General features: G+C 34.6%; 2 protein-coding genes and 1 pseudogene across 2 annotated transcripts; 2 read left to right on the plus strand and 1 right to left on the minus strand.

Moving 5' to 3' along the window:
• Nucleotides 1–18: 18 nt before the first annotated feature.
• Nucleotides 19–6,123, minus strand: LOC142977892 (sodium channel protein Nach-like). The gene is made up of 10 exons (XM_076122022.1): nucleotides 5,920–6,123; nucleotides 4,870–5,076; nucleotides 4,446–4,611; nucleotides 3,670–3,818; nucleotides 3,291–3,432; nucleotides 3,130–3,210; nucleotides 2,171–2,423; nucleotides 1,555–1,750; nucleotides 550–656; nucleotides 19–274 (listed from the first exon to the last, which is right to left on the minus strand). Exons 1-10 carry the CDS (start codon nucleotides 6,108–6,110, stop codon nucleotides 30–32), a joined length of 1,737 nt encoding a protein of 578 aa, XP_075978137.1. The 5' UTR covers nucleotides 6,111–6,123; the 3' UTR covers nucleotides 19–29.
• LOC142977897 (acylphosphatase-1 pseudogene) lies at nucleotides 975–1,484 on the plus strand (annotated as a pseudogene).
• A 6,062-nt stretch (nucleotides 6,124–12,185) lies between the features above and the next one.
• On the plus strand, nucleotides 12,186–16,507 carry LOC142978011 (sodium channel protein Nach-like). The gene is made up of 9 exons (XM_076122221.1): nucleotides 12,186–12,374; nucleotides 12,618–12,812; nucleotides 13,113–13,400; nucleotides 13,677–13,758; nucleotides 13,863–13,948; nucleotides 14,438–14,637; nucleotides 14,982–15,144; nucleotides 15,303–15,409; nucleotides 15,478–16,507. The coding sequence occupies exons 1-9, from the start codon at nucleotides 12,265–12,267 to the stop codon at nucleotides 15,753–15,755; spliced, it is 1,509 nt and encodes a 502-aa protein (XP_075978336.1). The 5' UTR covers nucleotides 12,186–12,264; the 3' UTR covers nucleotides 15,756–16,507.
• Nucleotides 16,508–21,691: the final 5,184 nt, after the last annotated feature.

Genomic DNA, 21,691 nt, shown 5'->3' on the forward strand with positions numbered 1-21,691 from the left:
TATGTTGTTCAGTAAATTGCCGTCTAGGTTTAAGTAGGGTGTGGACTGAATCGATGTGGTCCAGTAAGCTCGTTCCAGTAAATCGGTCTGTATCTCCTTATTGGTTCAAAGTGTGCAGGTATCTGCGGTTCTATAGTATTCTTAGTGCCATTTTTTCCTCGGAGTCTTCTCGCTTGCATCTCACGGAATAACTTCACCGTGTAGAAATAGATGAACTCTAGGACCGATACAAAACTGAAGCCTGTTATGACGCCACATGTCGAACCGATGTTACCTAAAAATATGAAGTAATGAGATCAATTCAAATTTATACATAGCATTTTACAACAAAATAATTGCGCTATCATTTCTCAATCAAAAATAATGATTAGTACATAATTGGTTGATCATAAGAAGAACTTATAAAAATTGGAGCATTGCACAAATGAATACATTGATTATCATCATTGCAGTAGGTACCACTGGCAAGATCGTAAGTGAAACAAAATGATCGACTAGACTCTTTAGGAGCATACAAAAAATAAACTGAATAAAAAGACTAAGACTTACTGATCAAATCGAACCACTTCATAATAACATTCTGTCCGTAGCAGTCGGCCACATCTCTCGCGTATTTCACGTGAACAATTGACGTGCCGGTGAAATTTGCACCCTGCCTGTAACAAATGTGTATTGTTGTTGTTCACAACTAATGCACAGACCTATTCCAGTGTGTTCCACGCCTCCGCATAACAAACTGTTGCCTACATTTCTCTGTTTGTTCTCTGTACTTGTTTCAATTAACAATTGCATCTATAAATTGTAGGGTTTCTCATTCATGTCATGTAATATCTTTGAACTATTTACACTAGAAATGTTGTTTGATAACAAAAAAGAAGCAAAGTAGATTATGCAGTAAAACTACTTGTTAGTTCCATGACAACCTTATTTAACTTTGTTATTGAAAAACAAGCAGGCATCGAGCGTTTGTTTCGTTTGTTTCCCGAACAACGCCAAACAAACAAAAAAGTGTCAAAATGTGAAGTTGCTTTTTGATTTTCAATATTTTCGATAAAATCAATCTTATTATTCAACTTTCTTTACAATGGCTGTCCCAAATAGAAAGGCGGGTTTGACTACAGCTGATTTCGAAGTGTTTGGCAAGGTACAAGGCGTATACTTTAGAAAACATACTCAAAGGAAAGCCACCGAACTCGGTCTTAAGGGATGGGTGATGAATACCGCTCAAGGGACTGTGATAGGACAGCTGCAGGGACCTCTCGGAGCCATCGAAGATATGAAGATTTGGCTACAAAAGGTCGGAAGTCCCAAATCGAAGATTGAAAAGGCTGCTTTTCGTAACGAGGGAGCTATAAACAGCTGCGCATTCCGAACGTTCGAGATAAGGCGATAAAACACCATATTTTTGTTGTCTGTCGTTCACGATATTTATTTGTGCACTTTAATTACTCTTTGTACTTTTGATATTAATAAATGATTTAATAATCTCACACATTGTCTTATTTAAGTACACAAAGGATTCTTCATAAAAAGCAATAAACTTGTTAAACTCACAGCCAGTCATCTCGGTCGCTATCTGGCACAGTGTTGAGGTACTCTGGGTAAATAATGACGTTGTTGAAGTCATAGCTATATGCAGTTTTAGAACAGGTGGGGTTGCACATCGGACAATCAATACCGCCGTTAACCAGATCCAGCTCAAGCTCAACCGGCACTTGATCTATGTTTGGACGTACTGCTATTGATTGAGCTGGAAACAAACGTTATGCATAACAAATAGAACCTATGCAATTATATGCAGTATGCAGCAAATATATTATTGTATAGGTTCTATTTTCACAGACTAAAAAGTGCGTCACGGATAGTCTGTCGTCTGCGCTGCACCTACATCGTATCTATATACATTAATACAGGTCTAAAGAAGCCCCTATACCTGCAGTAATATTACACAATATGGCATGCATTAACTTAACAATATTTTTTATAGTTTCGACACAAAATAAATTTGCAAACTTTTCACGCAATACTATTGCAGGGTATGATTTGCAAACTCCGTCTCTACAATATTAACGCACGGTACAGACGCGAATATCGATTTTATTATCAGCAATGGATGTTAACATAAGTACCTGCTGGAGGAACCAGATATTTTAACATCAATGGTACTTACAATAATACGTTTGAAGACAAGGCACATCCTTCATATTACAAGTTCTAACCGTCCTCATTTTGGGCATATTAAATGGTGTACAATTACAATGGTCTAGTAGAAAAGACATTCGACACTTCAGCATGCAGTCGCTGTACGTATAAAATGGCAGATACGATGACTCGTCGTAGAATCTACACTTTCTTAGTTTGATCGGCACATGCTGAATGTCTCGAGAGGCTTCTGTGAAACTTGCAGACACCATCACTGTCATCTAAAAGGTTTATGCATACAACAAAATCAATAAATTAGCTGGAAAACATTTTTAACAATTTATAACAAACTACGGGTGCCAAGACTATTTTCCAGGATTTATATTTATAATAGGAAATTAAGTTAAGGACAGCATATTCTTATTTATCTAGTTAGTAGTAGTAGCGGTAACCGATGGTCCTATATGATAAGATATGTATAGATAGATGAGAATGAAGCAAAGGTAGTCTGTAAGGATCGTCCTATGTTTCGTTCTTTTTGTTACCTATGGAAAGAAGGCGTGATTTATGTATGTATGTAACAGCAATACAATGTTTTACTTAAAATAACCACGGCTGAGCTGTTAGAAAGCGTATAAGGTTCCGCCAGACTGCCAACTAAGTATCTATTACCAACGTACAAGGACATAGAAATCCAAAATTTTTAAAAGTTATGTTATTTTGATGGAGCAAGCAATAACAAGCGTACAATATAATATTATTAACATAATATCGTAATATTCACGTGACTGTTTTTAAAAATATACCTAACGCTTAAAGTGGTGTCTAGTCATGTGATTAGTGCCATTGAACTGGAAAGTCGTTTTTTACAATTCATTGAGCTGACGACGTCATATTTTAATGTTTCGTATTTGGACTCCAACAAAATTGTACATAGTCTAGTGAGCCTACAGTTCAATATTACGAATATACTTTATTAGTTTTTACCTGTACGCTAGGACTAACAATCTGCATAGCAAAACTTCCACTCGGCGAATCAGGAAAATCATAAGCATCCGAAAACTGGAGCTGAAGGAAAATACAAGCACTCATTAATATTAAAATTGGATCGACATATACCTCTAGTACTATTTTATAACGAGTCGTACCTGAGCTCCTTGTAACGGAATATTGTAAAAGAAATCATCACTTTCATTCATACGCAGCAGTATTTTGAGCCCTTGGTCGAAATCGAAGAATGATTTGTTGCCGTATCTATACATATCTATGCTTCTAGTGGACCCGGTTTTACTGAAAAAATAAAAAACATACAGTCGAATTGAAAACCTCCTCCTTTTTTTGAAGTCGGTTAAAAAGAAGACTAGTCGATAAACAGGAGATTAAACCATCCATTTAGGCCCGTTTTCACCCCTTCTAGATAAGCAACCGATAGCATAACAGGTGAAATTTTTGCACTAGATTTCATATATTAGATGGGTTATGTGACACTTATTCGTTACGAATGAAACTTGCCCTTATTGTTCTTACTTTTGAAAGAATGTATCGTAGAGTCGTAGATAGTTAAATGTGCAACAGTATCCATTCATTGTGAGTCGAAAGTCAAACAAGTCGAGGCATTTTTTCGGTTCCGTATTCCACACACACCTTACAAGCAGATCTTCACACCTAGGTGTTAACTGCAAACAAACATTCTCTAGGTTACACTACGATTTGTATAATCGTAGTAAAAATATCATTAATTTAGGTCGTTTATAATCATAATGTCATACCTTTAAAACGGATGTTTATATTTGGGATCCCTATTTATAATCTCTAAAGGCTCACTTTTTTCAGTAAAATAAAAGTGTTCAACTATTGTTTGAGTATTTCACACAGACAGGAGTGATATCATCTGATTAGATTTCGTAATATTTCTAGCTTATTATTATAAGAGAAACGTAACCACGTAATACGTAACCATGTTTTTGTTTTTTGACCGAAATTTGTACTTTGGACTTGGACTTTAAACTCATCGTGAATTTTGCATTCTCTGCATTCTTTAGTTATTACGATAAAGACATTGGTGTCTGAGTAACTGACATACTGTGATTGTATCTGTGGCCTATGGTACGACAGGTTTTGTATGTCGTACGAAGAGTCGAGGACTAGGGTTCGGTACCCGAGTTGGGAAAGATTGATGGGTGCAGGGTAACGTACTCGTTATTTGGCTATAGATTGCAACTAAATGGTGGTGTTTATCGATACATCTCTGCTCATACTTGTGCACATAAAAGGCATATTGTGCACATATATTTAATACATACACTTCGCATTAGCTCGTGAACGTCGTATTCGCCAAGAATGTGATGCAACTTGATAGGAGACACGTTGTTCAGTTTGACCGAGTTCAATCCATACAACTGACCCAAGCCGAGGAGCATCTTCATCATCTCACTTTGATTGTAGTGTTTATTCCTTTCTTCTTTGATTCTGAAAGAGTATATTGAGATCTCAATATAAACAAGCTAAAAGTAATTTTACATAGGTATAATCATTTTCAAAGTTCTGACTATTACTATAAAGTACTGCCGTAACTTCGATTTTTCAAGCTTACTGGCTTACATACCTTGAAACCAGACTTATTCTATAAAATCTATTTGAAATTTTGGCTTAAGAGAGAGCCAACTCACAAAATATTTTTATAATTCAGAACATAAGTAAATAAAGAATAAATATATTATAACTTACAATTGTTTAGCCAGGGTCGAAGCAGCACGTTTGCTGATTCTGTTATTGGTGCACAGGCCTACAGCAGGGAATATGATCTTACTGACAGGGGTACCCTCGGGCATCTGCGTCATCACTAGCGGTGCACTGTAGTACTTGTTGAATGTCAGCCATACTAGCGAGCAGGAGCATCCCAGACCAACCACTAGTATTATTATCCAGATGATCCTGTTAAGAGACGATAAAATTGACATTATTATGATAATGATCGAGTTTCTCCTGAATCAAATATTTATTTGAAGAAGGGTTGAGTAATGTAAGTAATGGGTTAACTAATATATTATTATAATACACTAGGATTAAGACGATGCATCCAGTTCCGAAAGGTTAAGTAAACCAGATTAAAAATGCATCATCGTGATAATCTCCGTGCAATATTCGATATTAGTTAATATAAGAAAGTCCTAAGGTTTTTATCGGGTAATCTTTAATCCTTCCAGCTTGATTTGTTATTATTGAGACATAAATAAGTGTGAGAACTAGATTGTCTAGTATGTATTTTGTGTACATTTCTCAACTAAACTCAAAATGTTTTCTCAACATGATTTTAACATTCGAAAGCCGCATAACGTAACACATGTATCTCCTCCACTTAAGACATGCTTAGCGGTAATTGCGGTAACACTAACCTGCCACTGAACAAGTTCATGACGAGTTTACTTGCAATCTTCGTAACAAGCACTTGAGCAGCAACACACGTTATTACACACGCAATATCTTACATCTTTTACTTTTTATGTATGTAATGACATTGGCAGAGATGCTGACAGAATAAGTAACTACACATACTTACGCAGATTGCTAAAATTAGTGATTAAATAATAATATGAATTTCGTGTCCACGTGTGTAAAGTACAACGAAATATCTCAGAATATTCCTTAAGCTTTTCAATTAATTTCGTAATCCCTAAGATATATCCTATGGTTTTTTACAAGTTGGTAGTTGGTACTCCATTTATTGGTAGAGTATGCAGTGTATGTAGTAGTTCAGAATAGAATTGTGAACGGTACCTTTCGAGCAACGGCGTGGTTTCATCAACCAAATGCTTAAGACCGCAAATAGACGACTCTTGACAGTATTCCCTGCTGATGGTCTTGATGCTCGCTTTCAAAATATCCAGTTTCTTAGGCTCCGGCGCTTTCCTGCGTAAACGACGACGATATGCATATTCATAATACGCATTTTGTGACATTTTATCCATACTGAGAATGAGGTTTGACTAGTTTCACCTCTAAATGGAAATTAAACGGACATTGAGGCAGGTATTGTACTTGTGACTAATTGTACCAGTCAGTCATTTATTTCCATTCGCTCGTTGTATGTGGGAAAGTAAATACCAGTTGTTAAATATTCCATTTGCGATAACATCTGCTTTGATGGAAGGTTAATTGCTATGATTGATCGATTCTTCTCGTGTACTGCTAGTGCCTACTGATACTAATCAGATAAACGTTATACCTTCGATATTCATAGATATAGATCAAAAACTAAACTGACTTTATGAATTATGCTGCCCTAAGGATAACAAAACAAAGACTGTAAATAATTTAGAGTGCATAATAATGGTGTGTCGCAAAATGTTACGTACTAAAAAGATCCGAATTCAAGATCATTGACGAAACTCAGTCACATGACCATAGGCAAGCCCCGTAGTTGTAAGATTAGCCGCACACGAAGGCTCTCAACGTGTTGCAAAACTTATTACCAAACAACTTGATCATCTCCTATAACCGCCTACATTCACTTATGGAAAATTTACATCTTAATATTGTGATTCATAAAATATAATTAATTTCTTTGACCTGTCATCAACGTTTGATTAAAATTCTTGCTGTAGCATGGCTAAAAATAAACGGAAAGTTGATGTTTATCGTGACATTGTTGTAGAAGTACAGTCAAGAAACTTTTTTAAGCATCACTTTAGTTAGACTATTTTATTAAGTAAACAGGCTACTAATGAAATATTATACTTTTACGAACAAAGTCACTTTACTACTAATGTGACGCCTACAATGTCATAACTATCTGTCTCTGGAGTTCGATGTATTCGAAAAGGCTAGAGTCGGCTAGACTATTGGCTAAAATGTATATCAGCGGATGACTTGCGTCATAATTTCTGAAATATGATTGAAATTGGAAGTGCAATGACTAGTTTGTTGCATTACCGCCACTGGTTATTGCATCCAAGTATTCTGGTCAGGCGGTCAGTTTGTACGTCCTTTCCCCATCGCATCTTGTCGTGGCGCTGGCGGCGGCTGTGCTTGCGCCCGCGCCACCCGCGCCTCTCACGTGCTCTTACGCAATCTAATCTGCATGAGACAATAAAACCGTTATGCGTAACATTCTGCTCATATTACATTTATATGCATAATTTATATAATCGATACAGGATTTAATATTAATACAAGAAAGTTAATCTTCTATGCGAAGATCCAGGGGCAATGGTAGAGTTCATTATATGTGCATGCTGTTAAATAATATTGTCTGCTCGGCACTCTAGTTTCACTTTTTGCTTTGGCATTATTGGATAGATTTATTCATTGATATCTTAGTATGTTGATAATTTTTAAAAAATGTTAATTATGAAAATCGAACCTGCGGCACACGATGCAATCGTTGTCGCACAGGCTAATAAGAACTGAAGGAAATTTTCAGTACTTAAAAGATTATGTTGAGTACTAATTATTTCAGACAGAAAACTTTTAAAGCACAGTCTACAACTGTACATTAAAATCACACATTTGTTTTTAAGAAAAACTAATAATATACTCTACTTACCTATGTCCATGTACCTTAGAACACGACGAGCATTTAGTATCATAAGGCGGATTCAAAACAATATTCGTATTTAATGTATTAAACACAAGCAAATACATTTCTCTAGAGAACTTACTCTAGTACAAATGCGAAGAGTATTGTTCCCAAGTAAAAGCTACGTTTGAATAGAACCAGTGTATTATGCATTCGGTGCAATTAGCTGTGTGCTTTGTGTCAATAATACATTGCATGTTTCATAAGGACTTATTATAGTAGAATTATTGTTAAGTACATAAGCAGGGGTTGATTTAATGTGTTGGTCAACAATGTAGTAAATTACTAAATGCTAATGTTACAAAATAATTATTATGGTTGGTTTATGTCGACTTGTAATAAAAACTGCGCCGTATTTCAAGATTTTTACTTTATAAATGCTTTCCTGTCTGTATGTCCTAATCAATCTAGATTGTTCCTTATTAACACCATATAAAATCATTACTTCTCGTAAATTAAAAACCTTAATTCATGTTGATTTTGTTGTTCTTAACCATAATCGCAAAATATTTAAAACGTGCTAAATATCTCAAAAAAGTTACGTTTAATTACGTTTCTGAAATTGTAAGTTAGTAAGCTTATATTTTTTTAAAGTAACCGTAAATAGGTACTTTAATTTTTTCAATAAGGTCTTTATTGTAAACATTGTTTAAGAAAGCATTTGTAGATATAGAGATAAGATCTCGTCTATTTATGACACACTACAAGTTGTTTCATATGTGCACTTGTAATAGGAGTAAGTAGAGCGCGAAAGTAAGCCTTGAATTCACGTGACCGTCCAAGTATTTATGAATCATTCATTTTCTAGTAAAAATAATTAACTATGTCTCTGCTATTTTGTGCATAGTTCCGAAACATAAAAATCTTCTTAATTCCACTATACATAACTAGTACGATAACTGTACACGTACTTTTTTTTCCGTATGAAGCTTTTGCCTAGCTGTATAGCTGCCAAACATACGTTTGGTAGTAAGATATTCTATCTTCAAACAATTGATTTGGTTGTCTATTATGTACCTAAACATTTAAAAGTACATTTTCCATTTCTTCATAACAATATACAAACTAATTAGTAATATTTAAAAAAAAACATTGAACTATAATTACTCTGTAATAAGTCATACCCATTCAACCATAATTTAAAAAAGAAACACTTAAGTAGGTAAGCTCACAAAAGCTTGAGACAATATTATATTGTGACTTAAGTTATTCACCGGCGCTTAACGTTATCGCAATAGGTCGATGGCGCCGGTGGTGGTGGTCCATCGCTGACCATTCTCTTCACACCACACACATAGTACTACTGGCCGAAGACACAGCCTTCCGTCAATACACTTGTCGTATTATTCGTTGAAGTTCATAGTGTCCTTAAGTGCAAATGTGTTAAGTTCTAGTGCACTCGTACTTGTTGTACTGTTTTGACAAAAGGATTTTTTTGTTTTATAGGTATGTACCGGTTGCTTTTTTAACTTATAAGATGATGAATAGAATTATATTTTAAGATGGTAAATAAAATTATGTTTTAGGATAACTACTTCTATAAAAATAGTCCTTAGGTGAGTAGGCTTGAATTTAGTATCTTACAAGTCTATTTTTCAGAACTCAATTTTTCGTTTATCGAAAACAATAACAAGAACTTATTCGGAACAACAAAAATACTTAATCCGAAAGAACACATAAACTTATAGTTCGTAATATTGTTGTCTAACTTTCTTAATTAAACCTCTATACAATGGGCAGCATCATATAAACGGCACTTGTATTATATGTAGGAAGCATTAATGTCTACATATATTATTAGTATTCTTATAAATCTATAGAAAACAATTACACATAATAACAGTCAGCAATGTCTTAAAATAGATCGTAGTACAACGCTACATATTGTGACTAGGTATATGGACTCTGACCTAATTTAGATATGAATGTTTGTCTTAAATTAAGGTATGTTTCCTCAGGTTGACTAAACATCTTATAGCAGTTAACAGTAGTTTGGTTAATTTACTTGGGTATTCGGTATTCTACTATCAACGTGCTTAGGTATGTCACTAACTTGAGTGCCGTTTATAAGGTTTTTAAGGAGTCGATAGTCGTCTTAAATTATTTATCAGGACGATTAGAAATCATTCGTTTGCAATTTTATCTATCTGTTTTGTAAATACAATTGGCAATAAAAATATATTTTTCAATTTGCAAACTCTTTCCTCTTCTCTTTCTTGAGGAAAATTATAAATAGACGAAAGAAATACAAAACAGCGGGGAGACCATTCAACGTTAATGAAACCATTAATTAAAATTGTGAATCATATTTTTCGTAACTTGACATTCAAGTTCTTTGAATAAAAACACTAGACACTTGCAAATTAATGAATGAAATTAATCATTAGCCTCGGTGTAATTAAGTAAGTAAACATATTAAGCTAGAATACATTGAGTAATAACCTAATGTTTCAAAAACTTAACATTATTATTTATTTCCACATTAGCAGTTTTCAGTAGTATATTAAAAGTAGCAATAATAATAAAGTCTGCAAACAAGACCATCCGTTCTGCTTTATTATCGTATTCACACGGTCATCATTATTGAGTAGTTTTGCAAACGATTCTGCCACTATGTTTTGTAGAAGGTGTAAGAGGTGCGTCCGTACATTCTCGAATGTTGACCAACGCAACGATTTGATTGTCCGCAGATGTTTTTGAAAGTAATGTTTTGATTCTCCGTCTCTTCGACCTTGAAGTGATTGTCGGAACACGTGGCTTCTTACGGCAAAAAATGCTGGTAAAGAACATTTGGTTGTAACTTAACTATTTGTGTCAAGTGTACATCGTCGTACGTTCGTATATAAATAGATGCGAAAACATTTTTTAGCTTACGTAAATGTTTTTAAGAATTAATACTGACTAGAAAAGTATCCGCTTTCTAAGACTTTTTAATAAGAAGATAGGTATTACAAAATACCAAAGTCTTATCTTTATCAATGCGACTCAAAGTACATAGGACTAAATTGAACGTTCATGTGAAATCTCAATGGGATGTCTATGTAGGTTACACGTAGGTGTAGGCCCAGTAATCACAGAGTTAGCGTAATATCAGATTCGTATCTTCTAATTTTCTGTAACTGAGCCGCCATTATGTCATTATATGCCTCTCAGATTCATCGGTAGGCTCATTTTCTTGATTTACCACTGAAAGTAAAATTGCCGGACGTCACGTAAGGACAACTGCATAAACTGTTCGCTGCTTTCCGACGAACATTGTTGTTTCAATCAAGTTCATTGAGTGGTTATTCGTATCACGAGGTTCTATGGCAGTTGTTTTAACTTAAGGCCTCTAAATTAATATGCATCTAATCTGTAAACCCTAACCTTCCTCAATCAATAACATGACATAACATCAATAAATTAACAAGCGTGAACTTCTTTTCAAGGTTCCACGAGTTCCATTCATAATGAAGTCATTGGTATTGTTGCTCACTACATGCAGTTGGCTGGTCAATTGCCTGCCTCCTCCACACCCCGATGTAGTGGCGTTGCGACAGGAGGAAGAACTCCTACATCCACTACACAGGAGCCCAGCGTTACGCAACCCGCATTTACTAAAGGTCTTACCGCTGACCAGTTTATTACATGAAGGGGAAAAAGTGGTAAGAGCTACTTCGCAATGTTAGATCATATTATGGAAAAATATCGAGTTGCCACATTAGTTGGCAACTAATATCCATTAAATTATGTAATTATTTCGCAAAACAATACGATTGAAGGTCCATTCTCTTTTTAAGGTATTTGAACGTGAAGCGAGTAAGGTCCCTCGTACAGAAATATACAAAGTCCTCACTCACGCAGGATTCATCCCGAGGAGATTTTTTGGAGGTTCAGTGCCAAATCATAAGCAAATCGCTGTGATACTCCCCGAAGAGCACATTGATTTCCATGACTCATCATATTTCCCAAGCCAAGATATTTTACAGTATTTGTAGATTATTAGAGTAAACTTTTTATAATCAAATTTTTATCGTCTATGAGGATGGTGTAGGTGTATTGAAAAATAAAATTACGTATTTACGTGTATGTTGGCTGTTTATTGATTAAATACAGCCAACATTAATTAGTAAGAAAATGTATAATATTGGAATATCGATTGTAGATAGTAGACGTTACTTAAGTGTATATAAATGTAAATATAGACTACGTTAATGTAAAACGTTCCTTGTGTTCATTGTTTGTGCTGTTTTATGATTTAATGTGTTTGTAATTTTCATTTTGTTGTTAATGGTCTTGTGTGAACCATGACCTCTTGTTGAAAATAAACAAAACAATTGCACATACAAGGTTTTTTATTATAAACTATATGCCCTTGGGCTGTAGGCATTCGTTGTACATGAGCACGTCATTTCATAATGGTTTACAATTAATTAGATATTAATAATTCAGTTCACTTGCACAATATGACACATACTTTAAAATGTATTACGTTGTGTAAGTTTAGTGGTGCATTCGATCCATTGTGTTGGCACAGAAGCTCGGTACCAAGCTATTGTTTTAAGATGTCGGATACTAAGACGATTTGTAAACAGTTAATCATAGATTACTGTGCAAATTGCACTTTCGCGGGTATACGTTTTATAGCTGACGACACTAAGCACTGGATTGAAAGGTAACTTAAAAAAAAAACAAATAACTTACTTAGATTTCACTTCTTTTCCTTGCTTACGCAATTAACATAAACGAAAGTATGTATTTTTGTTTATATTTAAATAAGATAACTGTTGAGCATTGAATTAATCAGTTTCGACTATTTATGCTAATTAAATTAGCATAAGTTTATAAAGCCTTTTAAAATGTTAATAAATAAGGTATTATAACATAATTATCATGTAATCCGGTGTATTATAAATAGATTGTTGTGGGTGGTGTTGGTGGTGTTGTCATGGTACGGCTCGGCGCTGCTCATCATAGCTGCTTGGGAGGCCTTCATCCTCAGTCCCATCAGCTTCGGCGTTGAAACAGGCTACATAGACTGGGATACTAAAATGCCAACAGTAGCCGTCTGTGAAACCGCCAACGATCCTAAAATATTCAACGTCTCTGATACGTGAGTGCAATAAATTCTATCATTTGCGTGCAAAATATATTATAAGATAACATTTAGAGTTTAATAGCAATAGGGATTGTTAGATCAATTTATTTCCTTAGTTTTTGTGATCGTATCTTAACATTAATATTTTTTTTAAGGTTCAAATTGCCAATGCATTTAGGGGGGCCAATGATACTACGTGTTACATTAGAAATCTACTAAGTTTTAGTAGAGATTCTTTGTCATCTAATAGTTCATACGATTATCAATTACGAATAGTTCATATGAGTCGGCTTCAAACTATATTATTTTCCACAGGATTTGGACCCCACAACATTTAATGGACTTGGAAGATGCGCTGCGAGAAATAGCTTACTATCGAGGAGTGAGCTTCGTTCTCGTAGAGAACTGCTACCTCAACCCTAAGCCAGATCCCATGTGTCCTTTATCCAACTACAGTTATTATGCCAACTTGGTCCGGAGTAACTGCGATAGGATTTTGAAAAACTGCTCTTATAATGCAAAGCAGTTTCCTTGCTGCGAACATTTTTTGCCAATACAAACTGATATTGGGCCGTGTTTCATCATCAATTCGGTTCAAACTGAGTAAGGCTTGCTACACACATATTCGGGTTGGCACGTTTGTTTCGGCATTTATCGAACAACTAAACCGATTCGAAGCAATTACTACTCTCTGTTTCGTAGCGATTTCAAGCAGCATTCTTCCCGAACTTTCATCTACACATATTCGGTTTTGCCCGACTAGGCCTAATAAATCTAATAATGCCAAACCGTATATGTTTGTAGCCTTATGTATTTTTCTTTTTGATTGCTTTAATGTATTTTATGAGAATTTTTTTTTAAAGTGGCCTAATATTCCAGAATACAAAACCCGTATCCAATGATCAACAATATGAAGAATCAAGGTGGGGTTCTTAGATTTGACGTCGGATTGCCGTCTACAGTGAGTTTACTAAACTTACTTAATAACAAATGTATAAAGTAATGAACGGTTTGAAATTATTACGAGCAAGGGTGATATTTATTTATTTATTTATTTATTCTCAGGTATACACTCTAGGAGATGACGAAGTTCCATCGATAACTACCTTATTATCGTCAACTATAAAGGTTAACCTTGGTAGCAACTATCGGTAAGATTTGGACTGCTCCACACTCATGTATTTCCTATGCGGTAAAATAACCAATGTAGTTACTTTTTTATTGAAAAACATCCGTTGTTTGTTTATCAGAAAATGTATATACGTTGTTAAGTCTAAATACAATCAAACCATACCGTACCATACCATACAGTAAAAACATCCTGATTAAGATCACTGTAGTTTTCAAGTCGGTTAAATGTATTTGAAAAATATCTTAGAGGGAATATATGAAACGAGTATTTAAGCGTTATATGTGAGTATACTCGTATGTAATACATACGTACTCGAATAGCCCAAATCCATTAGCTGCAACTCGAACGCTCCCATTTCCATTAGTAATCCGGCTTAGGCCTACACGTGAAAGCCTATTTTAAATATAGATCAGCACTTTGGAAACTGTACTTAAGTACCTACACTAAATTTTTTAAATCCGAACCCACGACTTTAGAAAATGTGTTGATTTTTGTAATTTGTGCGTAGCCGCGTCGTGTCCGTCCGCAACATAGAGAACGATCCTCTGATCACAGAAACGACTACAGAACAAAGAGCTTGCCGATTCCATGACGAGAATGCTGATGGACTCTACCCAAAATATTCATACAGCGCCTGTACTGTCCTATGTCGAAAAAGGGCTCAGTTAAATAAGTGCAAATGTAACGACCACTTTATACCCGGCACTAGTAAGTTCACTTGCTTTATGTAACTGTTATGTAAAACTTTAAAAGCTGTACCATAGATTTCTATGGCCGTGTTAAGTAATCGATCCAACCTTTAATAAAAATAATATTGGTACAGTTTATTGCCCCATGATTCAAAGTAAGTTAATTGTTTCTGACTGCTATACAATTGAGGTGAGAACAGCCTTCGGCCCTCTCTTATTAAGCGCACGAGAAACAGTGTTAAACAGTTAGTGATTTTACTCCTAGATTAAAATACTTACAAGTTTTTCCTAATTACATATTTTTTTCTTTTGTGACGATTATTATCTGAGTGTATAGAAATGCTCGTGATGTGAATATTTCAGCTGAAGCAGAACTTTGCAACATATCAGGAATGGCTTGTCTTAACGCTCTGGCAAGTTCGTTAACCACTCTGAAACCGAAATGGGCTTTCCGGCCCGGTCTTACGTGTCACTGTTTACCTTCGTGTGACGAGACCGAAATCTCTGTTATCAGCGATTATGCTAGGTACGTATGTCGTATAATATATTTATTAAAACTAGACAGATAGTAGTTAACTCTACGAATTCATATGATACATGTTAACACGACCTTGACAAGACTTGCATTAGTTATATGTTAGGTCTTTTCTTTGTTTTTCTTATCGGTCATTGTTATTATTTCAGCCTTAAGGGAAAAATAAAAAAAAAGGCGCCCGTTGAAATTACTCTTGGTTATTTACCAACTGAAAGATTCAAGAGAAACGTTGTTAGAAGTCGCCTGGATCTAGTTGGTAAACATCTCGTTACTTAAAATCTTTGTTTTAATATTTACAACAATAAAAATGTTGTGATTTTTCAGTGTCTGTCGGAGGAACAACAGGCTTATTTGTAGGTGCGAGTCTGTTAAGTTTTGTAGAGCTTTTCTTTTTCTTCACTATACGTCTCTTTAATAATTTATGGATGAATAAAAAGCGATTGAGAAACGAGAATATGGACGACAGACCAAACATCAATACCGCAAATGTCGAAGAAATTCGGCTTAAAACCATGGAAAAAGCTGTGCGTCAAGGTCCGTATCCTATAAGTGGAGTAGAAGACACAGCTCAAGACGACGTCATAAGGCCCTACCATAATTGAATAAACAGATTATGAGTCCGATTCTTTCAACAACTATGACTTGTGTAATAAGTTTAAGCTTAACCGCATATGGAATATAAAAGCACTCTCACGGCTTTGTGGTTTTCATATTGTGCAGCTTTGTATTCAGAATGGGATCAAAACACATTTGTAACTTGTTACGTTGCTCGTGTTGCGAAAATTGTTTCTCTCGCTTTGTGATTTTCCATTATTGAAATATATTCATGTTTCAAACATAAGTGTGTAATTGAAAATAGCTTTTGTGATGCGAACCACTTGAGAGGTAGAACACTTTAGGTGTGTAAAATAAGTGCATTTCCTTATTATGTGGCATTACGTGTTTATCAGATTAAGGCAGTGTAGAGCGTTCACTTGGCAGGTATTATGACATAATAATGTAACATGATTCACTTCATAACGAAATGGTACAATCTCCGCTTGTATGTACTTGTACCTAAAGGTAGATGCACTGTTCCGTAGTTTCTGGAAGCGGCCCAGTTACCAGTTGCAACAGGAAGACATCGGTTAAACTTGATGTAAGAGCCCATTCCTCTCTACAGACAGTCTGAATAGTCCTCTCTTGTATAATTGTGTTCAATTACATCACAGTAAAATCTTTACTGTCTTTTATTGCGCAACTTTTAACAACCAGTGTTTTATCAAGTGATAAGATCTTTGGCCTGGACTTTCGGCTTGCTATTTTTTCACACAGATATGGTTGGAAGATAATAAATAGACTTTGTTTAGATCAATTGCTTTATTTTCTAGTAACAACAGAATCTTAACTACTCTATTATACTTCACTATAATATTTTTATCGAATTGTTAAAGTTAAAATTGTGTATAATACTGATTAGTTTATAAGTAAGTACTCAGATAATTTTACAGATAAGTTAACGAGCAGGTAGACTGAAGTATGCCTTTCATGATGTTTTTGAAACATTATTTTAGAATTAAAATTAAATTAAGTTGCGTGTTATAATTACTCTCTGTCTCTACATATCATCAAAGACACATATTTATCTTAGTTTTAGAAAAATAAACAGTGTAAGTAATTTAGGTACTTATTTGTTAAAGTCGTTTTTCTTTATAGCATACTCCAGTCCATCGGCTTTTTATTACAAAGGTACAGAATACAGTTATTAATGGATATTAATGAGTATTTTGAAATGATGATTTCATTTTTTTATGTTTTACAAGAGCTGAAAAGAAATCCTACAAGTTTACTTTAATTATAAGATACAAAAATCTTTGGAAACGATGTAAATGTTACTTTTTACACTTATTAGGTCGTAAAGAATACATTCCTAAAGTTCTACAATCTAGAAAATATTAGAATAGTATTAAACATCTAAGTAGCATACTCCTACGACTATGAAATACTAAATTACATATCTAAAACAGGAAAGGTCCCTAAAGTCAGTCAGTAATTTCGAAAGTCTAAAAGTTACACGAAACAGTTCATTAATCTCTCATTAGATTGAAATTTGAATAGATTCATTGATTGATCATGTGATGTGAGTGGTGGGGTCAACGACTCCAGTGGCGGGGCCATCATCCAGGGTATCAGGTCCTCCGCATGAGGAGCCACCGGCTGCAGTGGCCGTGCAGGTGGAACTTCCTGTACCGCATGCAGTGCCATTGCGGGATCTGCTGCATGCGTCGAAGAGCCTCCATCTGTGAACAAAGTAACGATGAAAATTGATCAAAATCAAATTATTTATTCATTTAGGTCAAATATTGACACTTATGATAGTCGTTACAATTACTGAATCTACCACTAGCTCGGAAAGGGGGTAGAGCCTTATGCTAGCAAGAAACTCAGTTTACGATTCTATATTAGGAAAATTAAAAAACCGTCGTATTAAGCTTTCTTAAATAAATATACATTAATATTTTCCAACCATTCATTGAACATTATCAACTTGCTAAGAACATTAACAATACCCTCTTTAAAAGCTAAAATCCACAAAGAATTTATCAACGTGTTTATTATTTGTGGAATCGTTACCGCTTTTTTAATATTTTTGTTTGCTGAAAGCTCCCTGCTTTGAGCAAACCGTTTGAACGTTAAGATAACAATAAGTGGTCGTAAACGTGGTGTTACTGGCTGTTATATCGAACACAGTCGTTCGCCTCACTTAGATATTGAACGTGTACAGTTTCTGAACGTAGGTATCGCTCAATAAATGCAGTATTCACGTGCTTTACAAGTTTCTTGCGTGCCTCATGCACCGTATTAGCGCTTTTCGTATTAGTACTCGACTTTTTAATTGCTAAATTGTTGACTACAACTGCTGATTACAAAAGTATTAACCTCAATTTCTAGCATAACCTTTGTTGTTTTTGAAGTAAAATAAAATATGTTATGTAGAGATCGCAAGCGTTGATATTATTGTTTCTACATAGCCTACTAAGAACAAACTTATTTTCATCTGAATATACATTGAGTATGTGTTCGTTGTAGGTAAATCATTCCCTCTGATTTGAATATCCCAACGAAGACGCATATTGAACATGTGGAATGTCTTGTGATCTGCATCATTGAGCAGTGAAAACAGCAATTACTTCTATTATGGCCTACCGTGTCGACTCGAAGAGATTTGTATAAATTATCTGATATGTATTTTTTTACTATTAGTCATCGATTAATGCATGAAGATATATATATTAGCAGTCCTGCAAACCAATACTTTCACAGCTGCAAAAATACGCATCTGGTCGGATCACGTCATTTGCATTGCACATGTTCGATATGGTAATAAGCTTGCCAAAAACATAAGGGTACATAGCGCAGTCAGACGTTGAAAACTGAAATTGCAGCGCCACATGTAACTTAATAATATGTGTACATAAATGGAATACTTATTGTTTAGCTGTCTATCCATTATACTTGATAAGTTTCTTTATTTTTTACAGGCTCTGCATCAAGTCTAAGAAATTGATTTTAAGAAAATCATTGTTTGCTCGGGTAAATACTATTTATGTATTCGCTAAGTGTTAGCTAAAGATATGGAAGAACATTTTTAACAAGAAAATTATTTGTTTGCAATTAATGTAATAAAATATTAAACACACTTTATTTAGTAACAGTTTCAAGATATGTACAGTATTTTTAATTCGATTTTTTATTAAACTAACAAAATATTGAAAGGATTTAATAAAATACTAGCCGCGGATTTCACTCAACAGGAAACTTTAAGAAAACTTATGAAAGTTACCTGTTGACCAAGACATTTATTTTTCTTTGCGCTCCTAGAGATTCAACATTTTTTTTTACCCACGTGCTTTAATTCATGTGTTCATTATAATTAGTCTCCACATTATTTTTAGAATAAAAACAATAAAATAAATAATTTACTCACATAATCTATATTTCCACCCCGAAACGGCAAAGCTTCACACATGACGATGGAACACAAAATAATTCCAAAAAGGAGACACACGTATTGTAACTTCATTCTCACAAAACACAGAGAAACTTTGTACGAAATGGGAAATGTAAAGAGTATTTAGTATTGTTCCCAGTGGGCGTCCAGTTGGCACACAGTTGTTGTGAGAAATGTCTGGATACACGCGACTACAGTACTTATAAAGGAGCAAACGCCTACGCGCTTTCTTCCCGGCGCGCAACATCCAGACGACATCCACAGACGCAGCGGGTTGCAATTTTAATTAGCTAATTGCATAGTCTACAGCCCTGATTAATGTGTGCTTAAATGGCCCACTTACAGAATTACATTTTTAAAGTACTCAGTTACTCCTTTTCAGCGAATCAAGTCATGTAACAATTATGTTCTAATAACAACAAATCGAAAGAACCATTTCAGTTGTAAACTAAAATATAATTTTGTATTCAAAGTTACCAGGAATTGAAAATTAAATACAATCAATTGACATAATCGATAGTGAAATAAAAAAAATACCTATGAATTTATTTATCTTCACGAAGCGTTCAGGAAAATTGAGTCTAAAAATTTCGTGAAAATAGCCCGTGGAAAATTCGTCACAGTTCAATGGAGAATGTTACTAGGTATGCCAAATCGCTTGAAATTTTGACACAGTATAGCCTGTATGTATACATATAAACTAGTTTTTGTTTTAGTCAAAAATACCAAATAGTTTTGATTTTATAAGCATTCAAAGTTTCGAAAAATATCGAGTCCCGCTAACAGCCGCGTGAGCGGCTGTGACGTCATACTACTTCACCGCGCCGCGCGGGCCGCGTCCCGCTTAGTATTAAGTCGCCAATCGCTGTTGTAGGTGTAATAGCTTGCGTAGTATTTTGTTGTGTTTTCGTCCGCTTATGTATAAAATAACTTATAATAATAGTAAATACTATTCAATTAATAAAATGGATAAAGGATTTTAAAAAGGGCAATCGGATAATCTACCTAAAATAAATGGAATAATGGTTGCGAATTATTTGTGGAACAAATAGAGGTTTTGTTGCTTCCGAAATCCTACTTAATATTATAAATTTGAAAGTTTGTGAGAAATGTGAGAATGTACATATGTACATACATAAGTACATAAGTAATACATAGAATGACATACATATGTCATTGTACGTACATATGTATGTATGTACGTATGTGTGTAGGTATGTGTGTACGTACGTACGTATGTATGTATGTATGTAAGTAAGTATGTAGGTATGTAAGTATGTATGGATGTTTGTTACTCTTTCACGCAAATTTGACTGAACCGATTACGATGAAATTTGATATATAGCTGAAGACCCATAATAAGACTACTTTTTATCCTCGAGTTCCCGAAGGATCGGGATTTACGCGGGAAGGGTTTCCATGCGGACGAAGTCATATATTATACATAGGTATAAGTAATATGTTAGATATTTACGATCACTGCATATTATAATGAAACAGTTTTTAACCGAAATAATCGCATACTTATCGATTTTAAATTTTTCCTGCCACAGTAAAATCAAAAAATTCGCGATCAATCCGGTTAGAAATTGTTTCATTATAAGATGAAGTTATTTATTATTACTTATGTACTTACCTACATAATATTAAATTACATTTAGGTACAACATATGATTTCCTAGTATTTGAATTGAACATTTTTAAAAGTATTTAGGAATAATTTCAACGCACCGAGCGCACGACCTCAAGCGGACTGTGTGAGCCACACTGAGCAAGTGTAGAGTGACGTCACACCGTCACCGAGAGCTAGCGTCGTGCGGTTACAACTTGTTTTACTTATAAATCGAAAACTAATTGACGTATCGAAGTAATTCTTTCACCAGTATTTTTTATTTTTAAACGAGAATATGGAGTGCTAAAAATCAAAATTAGGTAACATTCTCCATTAAGCCTAAAGCTTCTTGACCTTTGTCAAACTATGGAGAGGAAATAATACGTTTAATAATATATTATGTTTTTATGATTGCATGACAAATAGCAGACATTAAAGTCACTGTCCTCCGTCATCAATAACCGAAGCTGCTTAAGGCCTGCTGAAAACCACCCGTCTAATAAATGTAGAGTTGTATGTCTGAAGAACGCACCTCTCCTAGTATTATTATGAGCTACGATTTATTATCTCTAATGCTCGCAATTTGTTCAACGGGTGACGTTTACAAATAGCTAAAAGAGGAACTTTGTTTAGCTCTAAAAATAACTTGCGTTGTTAACAAAATTGTAAAATTTACAGGTTTGAACGTCTAACAGGTGGTTAAATAAAACGGGTTCGCAGGATTGTCTAGATCCAGATTTAGTAAAAGGAGGAAAGTTTCATTAAAATACCTAATTTAGACATCGCCAAAAGGTTGTTTTAAACCAGTGTATGAACATTGCATGTATAAACGTGTACTCGTGGGAAATTACATTTATTAAATTAAGCTCTCCTACATTCAGTCTGAAGCAAGATTCATAATTTAAAGCTTACATTAATTATATGCATACAAATAA

The sequence above is a fragment of the Anticarsia gemmatalis genome, chromosome 13 (assembly GCF_050436995.1).
Source record: "Anticarsia gemmatalis isolate Benzon Research Colony breed Stoneville strain chromosome 13, ilAntGemm2 primary, whole genome shotgun sequence".
Lineage (NCBI taxonomy): Eukaryota > Metazoa > Arthropoda > Insecta > Lepidoptera > Erebidae > Anticarsia > Anticarsia gemmatalis.

What these genes read in the sequence shown, in the direction of transcription:
- LOC142977892 (XM_076122022.1), bottom strand. Translation starts at nt 6,110, where the DNA reads ATGGATAAAATGTCACAAAATGCGTATTATGAATATGCATATCGTCGT. An exon ending in ACCACGCCGTTGCTCGAAAG is followed by an intron (nt 5,077 to 5,919) that starts GTACCGTTCACA and finishes GTCTCTTAACAG; the next exon opens with GATCATCTGGATAATAATAC. An exon ending in AGCGACCGAGATGACTGGCT is followed by an intron (nt 657 to 1,554) that starts GTGAGTTTAACA and finishes CATTTGTTACAG; the next exon opens with GCAGGGTGCAAATTTCACCG.
- LOC142978011 (XM_076122221.1), top strand. Translation starts at nt 12,265, where the DNA reads ATGTCGGATACTAAGACGATTTGTAAACAGTTAATCATAGATTACTGT. An exon ending in ATATTCAACGTCTCTGATAC is followed by an intron (nt 12,813 to 13,112) that starts GTGAGTGCAATA and finishes TATTTTCCACAG; the next exon opens with GATTTGGACCCCACAACATT. An exon ending in AAGTCGCCTGGATCTAGTTG is followed by an intron (nt 15,410 to 15,477) that starts GTAAACATCTCG and finishes GTGATTTTTCAG; the next exon opens with TGTCTGTCGGAGGAACAACA.